The sequence below is a fragment of the Mustela erminea genome, chromosome 14 (genome assembly GCF_009829155.1).
Source record: "Mustela erminea isolate mMusErm1 chromosome 14, mMusErm1.Pri, whole genome shotgun sequence".
Lineage (NCBI taxonomy): Eukaryota > Metazoa > Chordata > Mammalia > Carnivora > Mustelidae > Mustela > Mustela erminea.
Window position 1 is genome coordinate 1,311,862 of NC_045627.1, and position 21,492 is coordinate 1,333,353.

General features: G+C 51.6%; 1 protein-coding gene across 2 annotated transcripts in view; it reads left to right on the plus strand.

The window, feature by feature from the left end:
- Positions 1 to 21,492, plus strand: part of GALNT2 (polypeptide N-acetylgalactosaminyltransferase 2) — a 177,490-nt gene that overhangs the window by 96,480 nt on the left and 59,518 nt on the right. For both annotated transcript variants that reach the window (XM_032311942.1, XM_032311941.1), the window contains exon 3: positions 17,716 to 17,869. In XM_032311942.1, the coding sequence (XP_032167833.1) occupies positions 17,716 to 17,869 (154 nt within the window). The remainder of the gene's footprint in view (positions 1 to 17,715; positions 17,870 to 21,492) is intronic.

The following is a 21,492-nucleotide window of genomic DNA, read 5'->3' on the forward strand; positions in this document are numbered from 1 at the left end:
AATACATTGTTGCTATTATTTTTTTTGAACAAATTGTTCCCTACTAAATAAGAGTAGGAAAACTAAAGTTGTCATTTTACCATCACTTATTACTTCTCTGATGTTCTTATTTACATTATGGAGATCTGCCCTATACCATTTTCTTCTCTCAGGAGAGCTTCTTTTAATAGTTCTTGCAAGACAGGTCTACTGGCAACATATTGCCTCAATTTTTGTTGTCTGGGAAAGTCTTTATTTCTCCTTCACTTTTGAAGATTATTTTCACAGAGTATAGAATTCTAGGTTGGCATTTTTTTTTCTCTCTCAGCACTTAGTTACATCATTCCACTCTCTTCTTGCTTGCATGGTTTATGAGAAGTTAGATAGAATTCTAATCTTTGTTTCTCTAAAGCTATTCCCCACCTCCTGTCTTCTTTCAAGAGTTGTTAAAAAATCATTGATTTTCTACAGTCTGAATGTGCTATGTCTAGGTATAGTTTTTGTTTTTGTGTTTTTGTTTGTTTGTTTATTTGTTTGTTTTTGTTATTTATCCTGCTTGGTATTCTGTAAGATTCCCAGAGCTGTGTTTTCGTGTCTAACATTAATCTGAGAAAATTCTCAGTCATTATCACTTCGAATAATTCTTTTATTCCTGTCTCTCATTCTTTTCATTCTGGTATTCCCATTACCTGTGTGTGTACACTCTTGGTAGTTGCCCACCATTTCTTGGGTACTCTGTTCTGATTTTTTTCAGGTTTTTTTTTTTTTTTTAATCTTTGCTTTTCCGTTTGGAAGTTTCTGCTGACTTATCCTCAGACTCAAAGAATCTTCCATTAGTGGTGTCTAGTTTACTGATGAGTCCATCAGACCCATTCTTCATTTCTGTTGCAGTGTTTTTGATCTCCAGTAATTCTTTAAGATTTTTTAAGACAATTTTCATCTCTCTGTTTACATTATTCATTTGTTCTTCCATGTTGTCTACTTTTTCCATGAGAGCTTTTAACATACTAATTATGGTTGTTTTAAATTCCTGGTATAATAATTCCAACATCCCTGCCATATCTGAGTCTTGCTTTGTCTCTCTTCAAGCTATGTTTTTTTAGCTTTTTATTATCCTTGTAAGGTTTTCTTCAACACTGGGTATGATGTGCTAGGTGAAAGGAACTCCAGGAAATAGGGCTTTAGTGATGTGGTGTTAAGTTCTAGAGGGTAGAGGGGACACTGATATTCCTATAATAGGTTTGTGTCCTGGGCTGTCACCTTCACAAATGCTTCTCAGTTTCTCTCCCACAGAGGTGGGACTAGGTGGCTAGAGGTGATTAAAAAAGATTAGTTCCCTTCCTCCATGTAGGGCTAGGGGCAGGCTGAAGTTGACTATTTCCCTTTCCCCAGGTTAGTTAGGATCTGATAAACTCCCAGTAGGTTAGCTGTGGTAGAATAGTTTCCCTTGAGGGCAGGCATTGTTAAGAACAGAATGCTCTGGGGGCGCCTGGGTGGCTCAGTCATTGGGCATCTGCCTTTGGCTCAGATCATGATCCCAGGGTCCTGGGATCAAGCCCTACATCGGGCTCCCTGCTCAGCAGGAAGCCTGCTTCTCCTTCTCCCACTCCCCCTGCTTGTGTTCCCTCTCTCACTGTGTCTCTCTCTGTCAAATAAGTAAATTTAAAAACAAAAAACAGAATGCTCTAGCATATTTCAAAATGATTCCTTTGCCTTTCCCCCCCCTGCTGGAAGCTGGAAGGGATCTGTCTCGCAGTATTCACAATGAGAAACCTAGTGAAGCTTCTGGAGGTAAAACACAGACATATGGGACCCCCCACCTGTGGCTGAAACCCCTGGAGTCTTTATCTCTTGGGCTCGTCCACAGGACCTCCAGCTGTTCATCCCCTACAGCTTGGGCTTCATTACCCAGACGGGGTTTCCCCAGAGCTTGTTGCTCCAGTAAATTGTGATTCTCTGTATTCAGCTGTTGGTCTCTCCAGTTTTGGGGGTGGCAGGGTGCTCTCTGATCTCGCTTCTCTGAGCCAGCTAAGAAGAGTTGTTCATTTTTAGCCTTGTGTTCAGCTTTTTGCTTATTATTATGGTGGAGTGATGACTTCCAAGCTCTTTACACACTGGAGCAGAAACCAGAAGTTGGTTCATGGAATTTTTACTTTGGTGGTGCTGAAGAGTTTGTATATTCATGCTTCTTACCGAGATTGGATAAGCTTCATCCTGGGGGAGTATAGGCTGTCCTTTGTCTACACCCTTCCTATTGTCCCAGGTGCACTAGACGGGAATGTGTATGTGCTCGCAGTAGTTGTGTCTGTTAGGATGGTCTCCTCTCTCCTTCCCCAAGTCCTAGGTGAGTCATGCTGCCTGAGCCACAGTTCCTTCCTATGTAAAACAGGCATTACCCACGCAATGGGGGAACATCTGAATGGAATACTTAGCTAATAAGGTTTTCTTTATCATAATGAATGAATGCTTCTGCTGTGTGGATTAATGAGAGATTTCCTGTGAAACGTGTGTTCTAGTGGATTTTAAGACCTATACAGAGAGGGAGGAGGAAGCCATCTTCAGGGCGTATCCTAGACGTTACTAGTAAGAGTCCCGCCCTCGTCAAAATCAGCTCAGTGGTGGTATTGACCCTGGCTTTCATGCTTTCAGCTGTTATACCGTTGACTTTCTTCAGAGATAGGAAGGTACTGATTCTCCTCTTTTTTGAGTCATTACCGATAACTCTTGATGAAGGCCCCATGTCCTTTTATTTTGCCAAAGGACTTTATCTGTTTTTATTGTGACCTTTTTTTTTTCTCACCAAATCAGCATACATGTGAGTTTTTCCTTTAGAAGTTATTTTGCTATGGTTAAGAAGCCCATTTTCCACAGGAATGATGGGCACTGCCAGAATTTTGTGGTCTGGAAGGAACCACTGTTCATCACACTTGCCACCGTGTAAAGTGGGTTGCTCAGAAACTCAGTAGCTTCCTGTGTTCTAGGTGTTGGCTATCTAGCAGTTGTAGACAGATGGGTGGGAGGAGGCAGCACGAAGCTCAATATAGGAGTCTTGTGTCTTCCAGCATGGCCCCAAAACCCACTGACGGATGTAGGAGCTGGAGTAAAGAAAGCAGTGGTGCGTCCCAGGCAATGGCTGCAGCTTCTTTGACCAAACACCCTATTAGCAAAAAAATACTTGAGTATAGATCACTGCCTATGTTAAAATACTCCTAGATTAAACACATATTACCACTCGAATCTACTAATGCATTCCAAAGCATATTTTAAATATGGTAGTGAAAGGGATTAGGAAAAATACTTGAAAATCTCCACCATTTCTTTACCCAAGAAAGGTGTCTGACCTCTCCCCTCTTTGGACACCTCTGCTCTTGGGTCAGTCATGACCACGAAAGCCCAGGTCATTGTTTTAGCTTGATTTTCTGTTTCAGCCCAGCCTGCTTTTGGGTAGAATCTGGAATTTCAATAACACATGCCAGGCAAGTAGCTGTGGCCGGAGGGAGGCCTGGACGCAGGGGCCTGTTGGAAGCTCGGTCACACGTGCTCCAGCTGTAGATTCATGGGGCTTGATGTGTATGAACCAAGCTGCGCCCTGAGCCAGAGCACAGCCGAGAAGGGCTCTGTGAGTGCCATGCAGGAGCAGAACCATCTAGGTGAACACCAGCTGCCAAATTTATAAGCAGCCCTGTCCGACATTTGCCTTTAGAGACCTGTGATTTCCTCACCAAGTTCTCCAGTTGAAACCCTGTCCGTGAAGGAGGTCTAGGAACTGGGAGAAGAGATCAGTCATCAGGGAGACCAGGTGTGGCTGTGACACAGGCCACTCTTGACCTTGCTCAGGTCATGCTGGCCGGGAGTCCTCCTGTGGAAGCTCCCTAAACCCCCCGGTCCCTCTGTGACTCCTCCGTCTCCCTCCATGGAACCGCACTTGGTCTGCAGCACAGGCAGCTTACAAGTCCTACAGTTCCCTGCTGGTCGGCTGAAGGAAGGAGGTTGTGCTGTTTCCTTTGCTCCCAGAGTGGGGCTTCCTGGTGCCCTGCAGAGGAGGCCGTGGTCACACTCGTGGGCAGAGTCCTGTTAACCCCCACCCCTGCCCCCGTGCTGCCAAGGAGTCCGCTGGCTTCAGAGAGGGAGCTCAGCATTCTCAAGTGAACACATTCTTCCAGGATGACTGCTCTCTAGAAGTTGAGGAGGAGCCTCAAGGTTCGGGAACTCCTGAGCGCGTTGAGCCAGCTCTCCCCATGTCCTGTTTCCACCGTTTCTGCCATTTCTGAAGTAGTGGCTGCATAGCAGCTAGAATGTGAGAGCGGTCTTCGAGAAGCACAGGGAGTGGGCACAAGAACAGGACAGCATCCCGAGCCCATCCCTGGGTCTCGGGACTCAGCACCACCCCCAGGTGTCTGGCCTTAGAAAAATGGTGACTATTTTGCCGTTCCATTTTCCTGCTGTGTGAAACAGAGACACTTCTGCTCTCTGAGGGCCCTTGATTCTGTTGTTTTAACTCTGTCTTTCTGTTGCCTTTCAGTCTCTCTTCCCAGATTAGGATCACCAGTCACCCTGCTTGGAGAGGGGCTACGTCTTTGGGTTCTCGCCTCCCTCCTTGCAGATTTCATGTCTGGAGTGGAAGGCCTTTGGCCCCAAGGTGTCCAGACCAATTCTTTCCAGTTCAGCCCCTGAAGTTTGTTTCTGATGCTGATATTCAAAGTGTTGTTTCAAAGAGAGTGGATTTTTTTGTTTGTTTTTTTGAAAACTTGATGGGGACGAATTTTATCTTTTCCCCCGCCCCTAGGTACAGGAGAACCTTTCTGTTTTGAAAAATTAGACTTTCCCAGTAATTGTCCCTCCTGCATTCTCTTCTCTTGTGTCCTCGGCTACTTCTCTCGGTCTGGTTGATGAGATTAGCAGGCAGGATGGCCGGGTATGCCAGACGGTGAAGAACAGAGGCGGGACAGGGTGGGAAGGCCCAGGTCTGTCTTTGGGGCTGGCTGGGATGGGGTCCTTCCTAGGAAGTGCTTGTTCTCCAGATGGTGACGTGTCCTTTGGGAGGTTTGGGGGGGTTTTTTTGGCCTTTCTGAAACCGTGGTGTCATTCCCATGTTCCATTATAATGTTGTGTAAGGGGGCGAGGCCTCCAAGAGACACGGATGGGGAGAGAGTGGAGACGGGGGTGCGCCGATAACATTTTGGCTTGTCTGGGAGGTCCCCCCCATCCGTCGCGCAGTCTTCTCCCGCCCCTGCCCTGCCCACTGCTGCCTCATTACCCGAGACAGTAGATTTCTCAAAACAGAAATTGCTCACGTTCAGGCAAAGATGAATGGCACGGGAATGGCGAAATGTGTCATAGAGCCTCCTTCGCCGTGTGAATTGCCGCGGATGCTAATGGAAACGTTTTAGCTTTCCTGCTTCCCACCTGCCGGAAGAAAGATGAGATGAACCACTTGTGTGTTTATCCAGCACGGCTACAGAGTCGGGAGAAACGTTCCCTGACCTTTGCTCCCTCTGAGGGATTTACTGGGTTCCAGCATTGTACTTTTTTTTTTTTTTTTTTAAATCATGGCAAGATACACATACCATAAAAATTTACCATTTTAACCATTTCTATACATACAGTCGAGCGGCACAAAGCACACTTGGACTGTCATGGAACCATCCCTCCATCCATCTCTAGAACTTTCTCATTTTCCAGACTGAAACTCTGTGCCCGTGAAACACTAACTCCCGTTCCCCTTCCCCCAGTCCCTGGCGGCCACCATTCTACTTCCTGTCTGCTCCGCTCCTCCCGACCCATCAGATAAGTGGGATCATACAGTTCTTGTCCTTCCCTGACTGGCGTCTCTCACTCGGTGCAGCGTCTTCCAAGGTCATCCATGTTGTAGCCTGGGTCAGGGTCTCCTTGCTTCTGAGGGTCGACCACTCCTCCCTGGTATCTCTCTGTGCCATGTGCCCTGCGAGCTGCATTGTCCAGGGGTCCCTGTGTGACGGCTGTGGAACGGCAAGCTCCGTGCGCCTCACTGTGACCCAGGCCCAAGGCCCGGGGCTCCGCACAGCATTGTCATTAGGAAACTAAGTGGCTGAGTAGCCTTCGGGGAAGCATCTTTTTAAGCAATGTGTTATTTGTGGAAAAGTTAAGAAATTCAGATAAGCAAAAATAAGATTATTCACAGGTGCCCCACACCCCACCAGCCCACAGTGACTCCTGGGACTCCGCCACTACCTGTTACCCGCACCCGTGCTGGGCTTGTGTCCAGCTGTGCTTACCCACCTGGCTAAGGTGGGCCAGATGGGCCAGGCCCAGGTATGGGAGGCCTGGGGTCCCAGACACCATGTCTGAGTCAGCTCCGGGGCTTTTCAGTGTTTTTGTGAGACGTTACAAAATGTCCCGTAGTCCTCCAGGCAAGAAACACTGCTGAGGATTTGGGGGATTCACTGAGACGTCTACCCACACGTGGTCCTCTGTCCCGGTAATAGTCCCTCAGCGTTCTCCCCGAGTCTGTCATGGAGGATGCCACCCTCCTCCCTCCTCCTGCCTATCTCCTCCCTCAGCCTCCTGGGATGGCTCAGGACAGGACAGGCCACAAGCAGCCCCTGCCAGCCGCTTACATCAGCATTTTCCTCCATGCGGCACCATACTGGATTTCACCTGCCTCTTCCTGGGAGTGTCTTATCATAAACTCCTCCTCGTGTCCATAAATGCTTCCTGTACAGCATTTTTAATGACAGTGATGTAACCAGTTATCTAAGCCCTTTGAACTTATCCCGCATTGTAGGACCTAGAGAGGGTTTCTAGCAAACATCCATTGAGGTAAATCGTTATATGCCCCTAATTACTTGCCTGAAAAAAATCCCTAAAAGTGAAACTGCAGGGTTAGTGGCAAGGCATGTGTTTAAGGGCTTTTCTTTTTATATCAATTGTGAAATTGTCTTCCAAAGAAGGGGACTGTTTCCTTGCCCCCCAGCCAACATTAAAAAACAAACCTTCTAATGTCCTTCCCCCAAACCTTCCAAAAAGGCGGAAAGAAAAACCGAGGACCTAAATCAGGTCAGTAGCCAGGAGTGTGATAAAGCTATTAAAGTAGAACGGTCTTGAACTTGAATCTGTCGAACTCGAGCATCCGGAACCATTCAGACGGCGGCTCGCGCTGTCCGCGCCGGCATGCTGCACCTGAGCTCCTCTCCTCCGCTCTGGGCACAGGGTTTTCCAAGATGCTCACAAGCTAGAGTAGGTCCAGATGATGTGACTCAGATGTGAGGGGGCCGGAAACACATCTGATGAGGAGGACTTAAAATAACGGCATGTTTTTACAGAAGGCCTTAGACGGGGGAAATGGAGTCGTGATGTCCAAATATTTGGAAGGCGGCCACAGAAAAGAGGCTGAAGTCTCATTTTTTTCTCTCTGTTGGAGACTCTGGAGAGTGGAAGTCACAGGCAGGCAGTTTTTGTTATTGTATAAAGAAGCTCATGCCAGCAATTCCAGCTGTATGGTGAAACAGGCTCCTCTTGAAACAATGACTTCTCCATCACTGGAAACTCCCAAGTGGTGGCTGGAGGCTAGGGGCTGTGCTGAAGATATCTTCCCACACTTGCAGAGAAACAGTGTCCCTGGTTCCTTCTGCCTCCAATCACAGGCGATGTCCGCTTTCAAGAGACGGGCACACGACTTCAACTCAGAGACTCCATCCCACCAGCCACCACGATGCTGAGGAGGTGAGAGGGTGCTTGCCAGCAGAAGTGGGACCTGCACAGACCCTGGGGTGCCTTTGGTGCTTCCCTTAAATGCCTTTAAAGTGAGTTGTTGGCCACAGTGGAAGGAGCACGGCATTGGGAAGAAAGAGAGCTGGGTTTGCACTGTGGTACCATCATGTTTCACCTTAACCTCTAAGTTTCCATTCCCTGATCTGTAAAATGGGCACAGTAATAATAATACATATTTTCCAGGGTGATTGTACGGTGTGGCTTGGGTTTGGGTGAAGCGTCTGTCCTGTGGTCCTGGTTAATAGGCTCCCTTTTTCTCTGCCTGTACCTTCCGTGTGTCAGTTTCAATTCTCTTCACTTGGATACTTCTCCTAACATTTGGGATAAAATAGGTGATCCGTAGAGACCACATGCAACAAACTAGAGTCATTATAATTAGACACTGTCACTTAGGGGGAAAATGAAGAGTTTCTGTTTAAAATTTGGAAAAGAGATAGACGAAGAGTCTGTGGTTTGCAGCCAGGCCTAGGCCTCTTAATGCAAAGCAGAACTGTCTCACGGCGTTTTTGTAGCTACTTTGATGGCACCAGTCATTTTAAATAAATTAAGGGTACATACCCTCTAATATTGATTTTTTTCTTTTATTTTCATTAAGTGATTAAAGGACTTCTAATCTCTTCTTCGAATTTCCTCTTTCTTCGTCCTTAAAAATGAGTTGTGTAGGATTTCTTATTCCAGGAGACAGCGTCTCATGGGTGAGCAAAACTTCCTGTCCTACCAGCTATCCAGTGACAAGAAATAACGAAGTATTATTTACATGTCTTTGTCACTAAATGGATATATTTGTTTGTGGCCCCAGCCTTGCCCCAGTCTCCCCTTTCATGTTGCAGCATTATGACCTTCTAGAGGAAAAATATTAGGGATTTTTTTTTTTCTCTTAAGCATAGTAAAATTACATTCCATTTGAGATCAACCAGGAGGTTAACATAAATCTGAGAGCTTTGTCCTTTGATTTAAAATACATTCTATTTCCCTTCTTGGCTGCTTTCCCGGAAGGGGGCTGCTCTGTTTTACACAGACTAGCTTTCAATTTGTTTAAGCCGTCCTTTCCGGGGAGGATTGGAGCGAAGGACTACAACACAGCATAGCCATGATAGAGCAGCAGTGAGTGCAGAATCCAGAAGCTTCCTGGCCCCTGGGCTCCCCACCCCCCAAATCCGCCGGCCTGGTGGGACCCACGCCGGCCCAGGCACTTTCCTTCCCCTCGTACACCTGTGGGTGTGGACAACCAGGCTGTCCTCGGGGACACATGGCAGCCAAGGTCTGATCTGCCCAGGGACCGTTCCCACCTGAGTTGCTGACATAGGGACCATGTGGGTATGTCCCTGAGCACTCGGGTTTTCATATGTTTTGTGATATTAACCCTTTGAAGGTTCCTTTTCATAGATTGACGTCATTGTTGCCTTAAAGATGAGGCTTAGTGAAAGGAAATTTTTACAGAAGAAATGGTGTCCTTTGGCAATGTGGCACTCTTTTAAATCAAATTTAACTGAACGAGTCACCCAAATGCAAGCAGGTCCCTGGTTTTAGGGTTGGTGATTAGGAGCCTCGAATGAGCTTTGCTGTGGAAATGCCATTCTGGGTGGCACTTAAGACCCCCGCGGTAGCTGGAATGGGTTCCCGACCTCAGGCCACGGAGCAGGGCCTCCCGTGGGCTTCGGCACTTGTGCTGCCGGCGGTCTCCGTCTGGGCCCCGTGGACCATGTGTGCTTATGATCACCAGCTGGTCTCTGCGCCCAAGGCCGCCGTGCCATTCCGCAGTGTGGATGAGATCTGGGCAGGTGGTGGCAGGGGGACGGGGACTGCGGATGTCCACTTGGAAGAACAGGATTCAGAAAGGTTAGAAGTAGCTCGGGAGCCTGCTGGGGTGGATGACGGGGAGAGAAGACGGTCTGGCTTCCAGAAGCATCACACTGCAGAGCCTGGTCTGTGAAGGAAGCAGGTGCGGCAGAGGAAGCGTGGAACCACGTCAGTCAAAGGCGTGAAAAGAAAACAAGAAGAAATTGTTGGGCCTGAGGTTGGTGTGACTGGGGAGCAGGTGGTAATGGCTGTGGGGTGGGCAGGGGGACGTCTGCGGCGTGGATTGGCAGGGATGAGTAGCAGGAAGTTGTCTTCTCACTACCAGGCTTAAGACCCTTTCCCGCTGGGGCTGCAAGGGGAGACTCATGAGGTCCAGGTGGGGGTCTGGTCCATCCCTTCTGCTCTGGGCTCTTCTCCCCTGAGGTGGTTGCCCTGGGCCTCACCCTCTCTTACCTCTGGATATTGGTTCGTGTGGTTGCAAGGCTAGCAGGGGACTGGCCCCCCCAGGCCCCCAGGAGGCCTCAGGGTGATGATCTGAGGGTGCTGGGTGCGGAGCAGTCTTGCTTCCTTCCCTGGACTGGCCTCCACTCCCAGCAGAGACCAGCTCAGGCAGGAGAGGCGGGCCTCTAGCACCGCCGTGGACCTGTGCGAGCAGTCACAGAACGAGCCAAGGCTGTGGGCACTGCCACGGTTGCAAACGGCTGCACTTGTGCGTTACTTCTTTGCATTATTAAACATACACCATGTGGCAGGTTCAAGGCTGGGCCCCGGCTAGAAGCGAGAAGAGCAAGCAAACAGACCAGACAGCAAAGAGAGCTGCGGGCAGGCATTGTGCATGCGTGTGCAGGAGCACGGGGGTGTACCTGGGCCTGCACAGGGCCTGGGGGAGGGCCCGCAGAGGGAGGCCAGCCCTGGCCCTGTGCTCAGAGCTAGGGCGCCAGGGGGAGAACGCAGCGCTTATCCCTTTCTTGGTTTCTATCACCTCCATCTAGGCACTGATGTCCACACCAAGAAGGGTGCATCCGACGTGGCAAAGAGGGAAATTGCAGGCAGAAGCTGGGTGAAGGGTCTTTAGTGAATGCGTCCCTGGGTGCAGACGGACATAGAGACAGGCACCGCGAGGTCTCGGTGAACTCTGCTGAACCCGCTCAGCACTTCAGCAGGGCATACGCGGTGGTCTCTGTTTTCAAGGGGGAGCTTAGTTCCTTCCTCGGCAGAATTTTGAGTTCAGTTATCAGAGGGTAGGAGCTGTGATTGAGGAAGAGGGAAGAGGAATACTGTAGCGAGAGTCCATAGCGGGGGACACCGGGAGGGCCTCCTGGAGGAGGTGGCCACGTTGAAAAGCAGCCCTGCCTTGCAGTGTTATGAGGTCTCATTTGTCGGTACACACAGCCCGGGCTCTGCGCAGGTGGGTGGAGGGCTCGGTTTACTGAGGGTTCACGGGTGGACTGTAGAAGGCAGAGGAGCGAGGCTGGCAAGAACGGGAATAAGATCTCAGCCATAAACAAGTGAAGCCACACTGGGGCCCTGGGTTCTGCTGTGGCTCCTTGTCGAGAAGACGGGACAGGCTTGGGGGACAAAGCAGGGCCACGCACAATGGAGGAGAGCAGAGACTCCTCACAGGTTCAGGGCCACGAGCAGTAGGCTTAGATCAGAAAAGATGTGCTTCTGGGGACCTGGGACTCGTCCTGGGGAGTGGGCAGGGTCTTCCTGAGCAGGGAGCAGAGGGGGCAGGTGTTTGGGGGGTCATCTCCCCCCTTACTTTGGAGGCTCTCCCCACAGCCACAGTCACTTCCTGGAGTGCAGATTTGGTCCGCACTCTCCTGCTCGAAGCTTCTGTGCTCCCGGAGCGCGGAGAATGCCGTGGGAACGCTTGAGCTGAGGCGGAGACTCAGTGCTGGGCACAGGCTGGCCTTCTCCTTCTTCATCCCCTGTCTCCACACCCCCTTCCCGCCATCCCACTGCAGCTTCCAGTATAGCCCTCCCAGGGCCTAGCAGGCTCCTGGTCATGCCTCAGGACACAGCCCAAATGCCCCTTCTCTGGGGCTCTTTCTGGCCCTGGGTCACAGACTCATCTCGTCCGCATGTGTAGTTCTGGACCAGAGGCCGCGTTCCTTCTCGCATGCTCTCTCAGGACTGGCATCCTCTCCCTGCCGGCCTGTGGCACACAACTTGGGGAAGACAGAAGGCAGAGCCTGTCTCCTCCAACATTAACAACTTCCTTACAGTATGTTGGCCCAAAATAGAACGGCTGTCGTAGGCAGTGAGCAGTCCCCCAGGACTGCACGTGTGAGCGGGGACAAGATGCCGAGCGGCCCCTAAAAGAGAGTCTTCCAGCTGTCAGATGCGACAGGGTGGGTTCCGGGGCTCACCAGGACGTGAGAACCTAGAGATGGGGCCAGAAACCCGTTCCCACCCTGTCCACATACACACAGCCTGCACGGTGGCCCTCCGTCCCCGTCCCCTTCTGAGCAGAAGGAGGGCGTCTGTGTCTGCGGCTGGTACCCGCCGGCCCTCAGGGTGGGATGGGGACAGGGCGGAAGGGTAGAGGGAGGGACCCCCTGGCCTGCAGGTCAGGCTGCTGGGCGCTGTGCTTCCTGCCCCCACACTCCTGGGGGATCTGCCTCACCTGAGAAATTCGAAACCAATTTAAGTAAGAAACTGAGGGGCCTCGCTGATCATAACCCACAGTGAAACTTACATGATCTGAGAACAGGCCCCTCCAACTCCCGTGTTCCAGCCTGGGCTCCGTCCTGACCCTTCCTCTTGCCAGCAGTGGTGCCCGTGCTTCTGAGCAAACCTCCCCTCCGCTCTCCCCTGCCCCCGCTTGGGAGTGTGATGGTATCACACCGTCCCCCTGCTTGAGGCAAGCAGAGACTCACCCTGGGCTTATTACTTTTTCCAAGTGTTTCCTAGGAATCGCAGACACAGGTTAACTTACCCATGCCCCCCCGTCTCGCGGGTGGAAGGGGGCTGCAGTGAGGGGTGAACTGCCCTCCTGCGTGTTCTCACCTGACCGGGTTCTCTCAGGGACCTTGGAAGGCAGGTGAGGTGAGGTTCCCTTCCACTTCTTCCCGCTCCTGCCCTCGGGTCAGCTGCAGAGCTGGGACACCCGGGGAGGCTGTGGGGGGACTGGAGGGGTGGTGTCTGGGCGGATCCCAGCGACCCTCCATGAGGAGCCTAGGTAGGGGTTACACCAGCAAAGTGGGGGTAATTGTGTTTGTGTTTGGCCCGTTCTGCCCGTGAAGTCAGTCAGTGTTGTACATAGTTGGTGGCTTAGGAATTATCGTTGCTGTCATTATTTCATTTCTTTTTCCAAACAACTTCCACGGTGAAATATCGTTCTGATTGTGCCCAGACTGGAGGGTATCACACCGAGCTCACGCCTGGGTCTCTGTCCCGGGGCCCTTGCTCCCCCGGCTGCTCCTCTGCCTGCATTCCGTGATTGCCGGCTGTGGACCTCCAAGCCCCATCCAGGAGCCCGACGTTGGCGCAGGACCACTCTTGACCTCGCGTCCTCAAGGTTCTCTGCGCAGCGAGCACAGATCCGCCTGGCGGGCTCGCGAGGGCAGCGGCGTCGGCAAACAAATGGAAGGGGCCACTGTCCGGCCTGGGTGGAGGGCACTGCTCAGAGGCGGGTGTCAGCAGGGCGGCGATCCCGCTCTTCAGAGCCCGTCTGGAGCTGTGTGGCTTGGGGCAGTGTGCAGGGTCTGGGGTGTTTTTTCAGGATCGGCCTCAGGTGCCTTAGACCAGGTGGAGACCATCCGCAGTAGCTGGGTCAGCAAGCAGGTGCGTGCCGCCCGCACAGGGTGCTGGGGCTCTTGGGGGAGAAGCAGCAGCAAACTAGGAGGAGGTTTGGCTCTTGGGTCAGGGGCTCCTTCCCAGTGCAGCTGGGAGGGGAAAGCCTGTGCCTGGGGCGATGGGACACAGGTGGGGCAGCACTGGAAGCCTCCCACTTCTCCGAGAAGCTTGACCTTGAAGGGCAAGCTTGACCTTGAAAGACTAGGTGGGCTTGGGCTGGCCTCCTGTGTTCTCAGAAGGCACAGGGGACCGAGGGAGGCTGCCTGAGGGCCGGGCTGGAACGGGGAGGGGCTCCTCACCCAGCCGCATCGGTCAGCATGAGGGCCCCAACAGGTGCCTCGTCCTGTCTGCACAGCCACCATCAGGAAGAGTCTCAGTCTTTCAGAATCTTAGGTTTCGGCACTCCCAAGGCCAGTCAGTCCCTCCTCAGAAAAGTCTATCTTCTGGAAATCGGTTTCTTCCTCAGCATTTTCATGACCTCATTTAATAAAAGAGCAGTTTTCACGGGCCTCCTCGGGGTCATGCCCACTTTCTGCTGTCATGCTCTTTAACTGCCAGCTGTTTTCCTATCGTCTTTGGGGATGAAGCCGGTCTCTGGCTTGTCCTGTAAAGTTCTCTGTCTCGGGGGTATTTCCTGCCCACTGCTTCTGGCTGGCCCAAGTGCATGGTCTCTAGATTTGCTTCTGTGTGCGTGTTTTCGAAAGCTCTTAATTTGCAAAGTGCTTTCTACAAATTTTAAAGAGGCGGTGGAAGTACAAGACGATGTATGGATGGCATTTTTTAGAAGTCGGGATGTTCAGACATTATGTCTATTTTTTTGGTTATTTCACTCCAGCCTGTAACTTACGCCCCTCCTGTTCTTTGCTCTCTGCATCTGGGGGATTCCCTTGCTGCCTGGGGCTGGCCTGGGGCATATGTCCCCTCTGGAAACCCCGCTCGCTCTCTGTCTTGCCTTTCCCTCTTCAGGCGGCTCCAGCCCAGGGAATTCTATCTAACACAGAGTATCTCCTTTCTATAATGGTTCTTCAGCCCTGCGTTTTTCAAATTACAGGTTGTGACCCTTTATTAGAGGATCTGTCACACCCACGTAAGAAAAATAGACTGAATCTGTTCACACGCAGGAAGGGTGAAACCGTCTTTTCGGTTGTGTGCGTACATGCACGTCATGACATCTGGGACACGAGAGAAAAACGCGTGTCCGTTAGTCAAACATGTCCCTGCTGGCTTCCAACATCCTGCTAAACTTTCATGGATGAGAAACCAGTTAGTCTTTCTCCAGTAAAATGGTCTGATGCCGTGGGAAAATTGTCACAAGGCAAGGCAGAGCCCCCAGGAGTCCCATTGAAGATGTTCCCGAGTGGGCAGCAGTCACGGTGTGCTGCCTCTGAGTGGTTCCTGCTGTCTCCAGAGGATATGTGTCTGTCACTCCTACTCATTGTTCAGAGCTCAGCTCAGACGGTCCTTCCCCGGGGAAGCCTTCCCTGCCCACCCCCCTGTCTGCATCAGTTTCCTCTGTTAGATGCCACCACAAACTACATTTCCTGCCTTCAGAGCACGTGGCCCAGTTTTTAACGACACATCGATCAGGATGGTCACTGTATGGTCTGTCTCCCTCCATCTTCTAGAACATGACCTCCACGGGACAGGTCTAGTTTTGTTCATTCAGGAGCCACTGCCAGGCCTAGCATATAGTCCACACCCTAGTACAAACCAGTGGCCTCAGGCCACATCCCCCACCCCCCCGTGACTGACATCTGGCATCCCATAAAACCCTCTGCTGTACTCGAGTCTTTTCCAGAAAGGGGGTGGGGGTCTCCTAGCCCCAAGATGTGCAGGTGGGATCGAAGCCCTAGGAGCTCCTTGGAGGCCTTGGCCCTCAGCTACTGCTCTTTCCACACACACACCCACCCCGACCGAGAGTGAGCGGACCTCCTGCTTACTGTCCCCAGTGCTCCTGGTGAGGCTCACGTAGGGCGTAACCATTAGTGACGGACCATCTTTTGGGTGACGGTCTCCTCTCTGGCTGTGGGTGGGGGACCCCACAGTTCCCGGTTCCATCGTGCAGACTCGTCGTTGCAGTAAGGGGTATTCAGGCCAGTAAGCATTGGTGGGAACCGACTCACTGAGATTCCGCAGTAAATGTCACAGGTATGGATTCTAGCTGAGGCACAGGTGGGGGTTTTTTCCTCCTCTGTTCCCAAGAGTCTATGAGGCAGAAGGCAGAAAGATGGGGAGAGAGGAGGACTGGTAAGTATTTCTAGGGTTGCCTTAGTGTGCAAAACATGTTTCCCCCCAAAAATGTTTGGGAAACATTTTATTTTAGGTGGGAGAAAATGCTGCCACTCTGGCTGGCTCCTGTGACCCGACATTTATAGGGGGCGTGGCCTTGCCGTAGCCAAGAGCGCTCGTGAGTCATGAAACTGCTTTTCCATTTGAGAGACCGGACCTCTGTGACCCCAGCCATCATTTCCACGGCAACCAGCTGCGATGAGATGGGGGTTTTGACCTCGCAGGACAGTTGCAACAAGAAGCAGATGCGCTTTTGGATGGGAAATTTATTCTGTGGTCTTGAACAGATCTGTAAGCGAATCTCAGTTTCCTCATCACTGACACAGAGAAAGGAACCCGTTGTCCTTTTGATTGTACGTGGAGAGATCGTGTTGGCAAAGCACGTGTGCAGGTATTGTCGATCTTACCTAACCAGCCCCACCAACGCTTGACATGGGGCAGAAGGACAATCGCCTGCACCCACGGGTCTGTCCTGGGTCGCTGTCAGCAGGCCTGCTGTCACCTCTCTGACCAGCATCTCATTGTTAAACCGGCTTCCTGGCTGGTCCAGGACAGGTGAGCTCACTGCCACCCCTGGGCCCTTGCACTGCGGTTCCCTGAGCCTTTTACTGTGTTCTTCCCAGAGGCCTATGTGGCCCAGTCCCTCCCTTTGTCTGGGTGTCTGCTCAGAGTCCCCCTATGAGAGAGCCCCATGGGACACCCCATATGAAATAGCAACCCCAGAACAGTCAGCCCCTTCGTGCCTTTTCTTCACAGCTTCTGTGACCACCTGGAATTTCGTGAGCTTCATGAGGCAGGGGTGTTGTCATAGTTTTCTTTTTCTTTCTTTCTTTCTTTCTTTCTTTCTTTCTTTCTTTCTTTCTTTCTTTCTTTTTGAGTTTGCTGCACATAATAGGCCATTAAGTCCTCCTGAAGAACCTTTTTTCATTGTTTTAAATTTACTTCTCTTTAGGAAAGTGTTTCAAAGAATAAAACCCTTGACCGCCATCCTGAAGGCAGCCTGCAGCCGTCTGAAGCCAGAGGGGACATCGGGTCCTGAATTTTCTCTTTGCTTTGAGTCTGTCTTCCTTCCGCCTCTTTCCCTGAGAGTGTGGAGGCCGTCACCTGCTTCTCCAGGTTCTGCCCTTATTGCGCCCAGGCTTGCCCAGGCCCACCCCGCCCCACAGCGCTTCTGCTCCTAGATCCCAGGCTACTGCCAACACGGTCCCTACGCCAGATCCCAGTCGAAGCGCCCTGCTCTGCTGTCGTGTTCCTGGAGAGCCCGTGCTTGGCCCTGTGGGGCAGCGGCTGCATATCTGGCCGTGAGCCCGGCGCTGCACATGCGGACAGGCCGCCATGCCTCATACCCTCTCGACACATGTGCCGCGTGGTGTATATAGTAGGAGCGGCTCTGTGTCCCCCTGGTGGGGTCGAACACGGCAACAGCTGCAAGAAGAATCCCTCAGGGCGTCTCACTGAGGGGTGTTTGGACAGCCTGTGCTCGGGGGCGTCATTGTTGGTTTAAATGTTTATTTCTTTGGGGTACCAGGGTGGTCCCGTTGCTGAAAGCATCCAGTCTTGGTTTCAGCTCAGGTCCCAATCTCAGGGCCGTGAGATCGATCCCCGCGTTGGGCTCCACACTGAGCACAGAGTCAGCTTGAGAGTCTCCCTCTGCCCCTGCCGTTGCGATTCATGTGCACGCGTTCTGTGTGTCTCTCTCTCCCAAAATAAATTAATTAATTAATTTGGACATTATCTCTTTCACTGTATCTAAGGTATGTTGGGGCATTACCGTAATCCCTGGAAAGGTGGGACGAGCAGATGTAAATCTCCTCTCTCACAAAGTGTGCACAACACCGTGCTTACGCAGGCTTTGGTTGGCACAGACTCTTGTTCGCAAGACAACACCTGAGGTCCATGTCTCTGACTTGCAGGTTGCACACTGTCCAGTGGATGGACATGACGTCGCTCACTTGGGCTGTTTTCAGCTAGTTTGCTGATGACAGTTGCCAGGAGAGGAGGCCCCAGGCACCAATTCCTAAGGCTGCACTGTTCCTGTGATGTGTGCCGGCCGGGCTCATTTCCCCTGGTCCCACGCCCTCTGCTCTGTCCTTGCAGGAAAAGTGCGGTGGCGGGACTTCAACCAGGAAGCTTACGTCGGAGGGACGATGGTCCGCTCTGGACAGGACCCCTACGCCCGCAACAAATTCAACCAGGTGGAAAGTGATAAGCTGCGGATGGACAGAGCCATACCCGACACCAGACACGACCAGTAAGTATGGAGCTGGGAGTGGGCCGGGGCCTCACTTGCTTTCTCCCCACAGCCCAGTAAGTAGCTTTCACTGGGCCATTCACATTTTCCTGTTCCTCTGGGCAGCTGGTCGTGTGTTGAGCCTTCTACGGGTGGTGAAGCTGGAAAAGTTCTGGGGCTTGCGGCAATGGGACTTCACCCGTGGGAAGTGACAGGCCCATTTGGGATCAGATTCTAGGCTTTTGGATGGCCCGAGGCAGCATCTGGAGGCTGAGGGTTACTGGCCAGAGCGTGGGAGTCAGCAGGGGAAGTTGTGTTCCTGGTGTCATGTCCACTCATCACTTGCCTTTTCTAAAATCCGTGCACACACAAGCATCATTTTCCATCATTCAGCAACTTCGTCGGCAGGAAGAAAATCTGAATTCTTGCTTATTAAGACAGTGTAAGTCGGAAATGCTGTAGAGACTAGAAAAGGGAAAGAAACAGCCCAGCAGGGTCGGTGTGAGACTGAGACAGGAGGCACAGGGTGACCTTCGACCACACCAGGAGCTCTTGTCTGCATCCTTCTCTTGATTCTCCGGAGATCTGGGAGCTGCAGAGGGAGGGCACCCCAGGGTTCATCAGGCTTCGCCGACGAGGTCTCCAGACATCCTAACGTGCGTGTGTTCATCACCACTTACCAGGAAAGTGATATCCCTGGCCCTTGCTCTGACCTTCCAGCCTTGCTGCTAGGAACCTCTGATTGGGAGGCTGTTCACACAGGCTTCACTGGGGAATCATCTTGTTTCAGATCATTAGAGAATAGGCAGCTGCATTTGGAGGGCAGCTGTTTTCCTGGGGGCTCTGCGGGCGTTCCTGCTCACTGAGTGACTTGGGGAGTCCTTCTGTCAGGGATGGCACATCACGGATGTACATTTATTGTGACTCAGACGCTGTGTCTGGGTCCTGGGACTCCAGCCAGAAAAGTCTTGTCCTGTCCTGGTTGGGGGGTGCGGGGTGTGGGGGATGACCTATGCACCAGGAAGCAAGGGGGTTCAGCCCCCTGAGGCTTGAACAGTGTGTAGCAAATCAGTGCGTTTGGGCCCCCTAGGAGGTAGGAAGGCCAGAAAAGACCCCAAGGAGGGACAGGTCCTGAGGCCTCTGGAAAGAAGGACAGGGAAGAGGCTGTGACAGCCTGCCCTAGCGCCCTAGGCTTGCAGGGAGCCAGCCAGGAATCTGATTGCTCTGGGTGAGCACCGGGGATTGAGAGGAGGGTAAGCTGATGAGAGACGAAAGTCAATGACATCACCCACGGACACATCTTAGAGTTTGCCCTTGTTTTCTAAGTCCGTAGCATATGTGGAAAGTTTTGTGTTTGTTTGTTTTTTTTTTTTTTTCGGTCTCCTCCTTTCAGGGAAACTTGACCTAACTGTGTAGACACAGTTAACTGCCAGGTGGACTGCGCAAGTAATAAGCATGCAGTGTGTGTGTGTGATAGATTGAATGTAGGAAACATTTGACCCATGTGTAAATGTATGCGATATGTGATGTTAAAATCTTACCATTTTTTTAGATTCAGTCCAAAATACTGTTTAATGTCTACTGTGATCCAACCGTCCTTTCTCGGGGCAGCCCTGACCCTGCAGCCCTGGTTCAAGTCAGCACTTAAGTTAGCACCCTCTCTAAACTAGGGCTTGCTGCCCTGGGATCCAAGGACCCTGGGGAAGCCACATGGAGGCTGTGGGACCCTAAAAGTCCCAAAGCTCTGTGTGCCACCCTGGGGCATGGCCATGCCTGCCTGTGTCGAGAGAGGTCCTGGGTGCCTGGGTCCCCACCACCAACCATCTCCAGGCTAACTGGCCTGTGTCAGACGCTCCTTGGGACACCCTCGTGCCACCCACCAGCCTCGTGGCGCTGGACACAAAGGTGGTCCTCATGGCACAGAGAACAGGGAGGCTCCCACTGTGTCAGAACTTGCCCAGTGCCTAGGAGCAGCTAACTTAAGGCCAGAAAGGGGCAATGTGGCTTTTTAAGAGGAGCTGGGCCTAAACCCAAGAGGGTGGTTAGAGATCGAGCGGACTCGCACTCGGAAACCTCCCCTGGTGGCTGGACTCGACTGTTTGGAGCCCCATCTCGCTGAGGTGGTACGCTGTCACTGCTCCACTTGGGTACGAGTGTTTTTCTCTGGGGCTCTTACTCCGTAGTCTTTTCTTTAGAGCCGCGAGAAAGTGTCCCTCTCGACTGCTCATCAGAGTCTGGACAGCGGTTCTGCCGCCAGTGCGAGCCCCTGACAGTCCCCCAGACCATATATAGACAGACGTCCCTCCTTTACAGTTTTTGAGATAGGACTTCGTCCGAACAGGTGTTTGACACTTCGTCTCAAGGTGGGATGTGTTGGGGGGGTAGGGGGGCCAGTTTGAGTTCCAGCTACCGTGTGACGTTCGTTTGCATGTGTTCAGGGAACAGCTGGGATGCCTTCCCCGTTTGTTTGACTTCGGCTAAATTAAAGTCTGCCTAAGTCCAGCGGATGCCTGGAACTGAGCCAGCGCGCTGTCCTCAAAGTGTGAGCTTGAGGAGAACTGCTCCTATTAAATGTCAAGTTAAGGAGATCAAGTTACGTCTGTGACTTCCCCTCCCCCACTCCCCGCTGTTTCTCTAATAGCAATTAAGGCATTTGACCTTCTACACAAATGTCGTGTTTTTTGTTTGTCTGCCTCTGCAGTATCCCCCTTGGTCTGGGATTATGGAAACCTTTGGATTCAGCCTTCACTTGGGATAAATCTGAAAGCAACGGGCATGGTTCATTATGACCAAGGTGTCTGGAGTCCCACAGATCTTGGTCACAATCCCAGACTCTCCAGTTCTTAATTTTGTGGCCTTTATCATTTGTACGATGATGTCACACAGTCACCTCTGGTTTCTGTGAGGCTTAAACAGAATGTTCACAGGGGCTGGTTCCTCCTCCCATGAGATATTTTTCAGGGACCACGTCAGCAAGGAGGCCCTTGACCTTGACGGCCTCCCCTAGGAGTGCAACCTCCTGGCCCCATGCCAGCATTCCTAATCCCCCACGCCCTTGACTTTCTCCACAACTCATATCACCCCCTACACACCATGCGTTTGACTTATTTATGCCTTCCTCTGTCTCTGCTCCTCAGAATAGTGAGAGCGCGCCCGGACAGGACAACTCTCGGCACCCAGTGAGCTTGGCGCGTATGTGCTGAGCCAGTGTATTAGTCAGCACAGAGCCTGACATATGGTGAGCGCCCACTGAGTCATTACTGATATTAACAGTCACAAAAGAATAAAGGAGGGTAAAAGGGAGAGTTTTAAACAGTGGAAATCAGATGAACGCTAAATAATTCCACCATGTTTATGTTCCTCCTGGACTGGAAAGCACTGCAGTTATCATCCTGTCTGTCGTGTGGGACAGATACAAGGGGTCAGGGGTTCAAAGCCTTGCAAAAACAAAAACAAAACAAAACTCCACACATTTGGGTAGGTCTTCATTACGTTTTTATGTGTATAAAAAAAAATTCTGTGCCAAAAAAATACAGAGAAGCAGGAAGCCTTGAAAAGCTGCCTCGACTGCATCCCACAAAGGACCCTTCTCTCAGAGAGAAGTGTATCCAAGCTGCCCACCTAATGGATTCATCTGGCAGGCA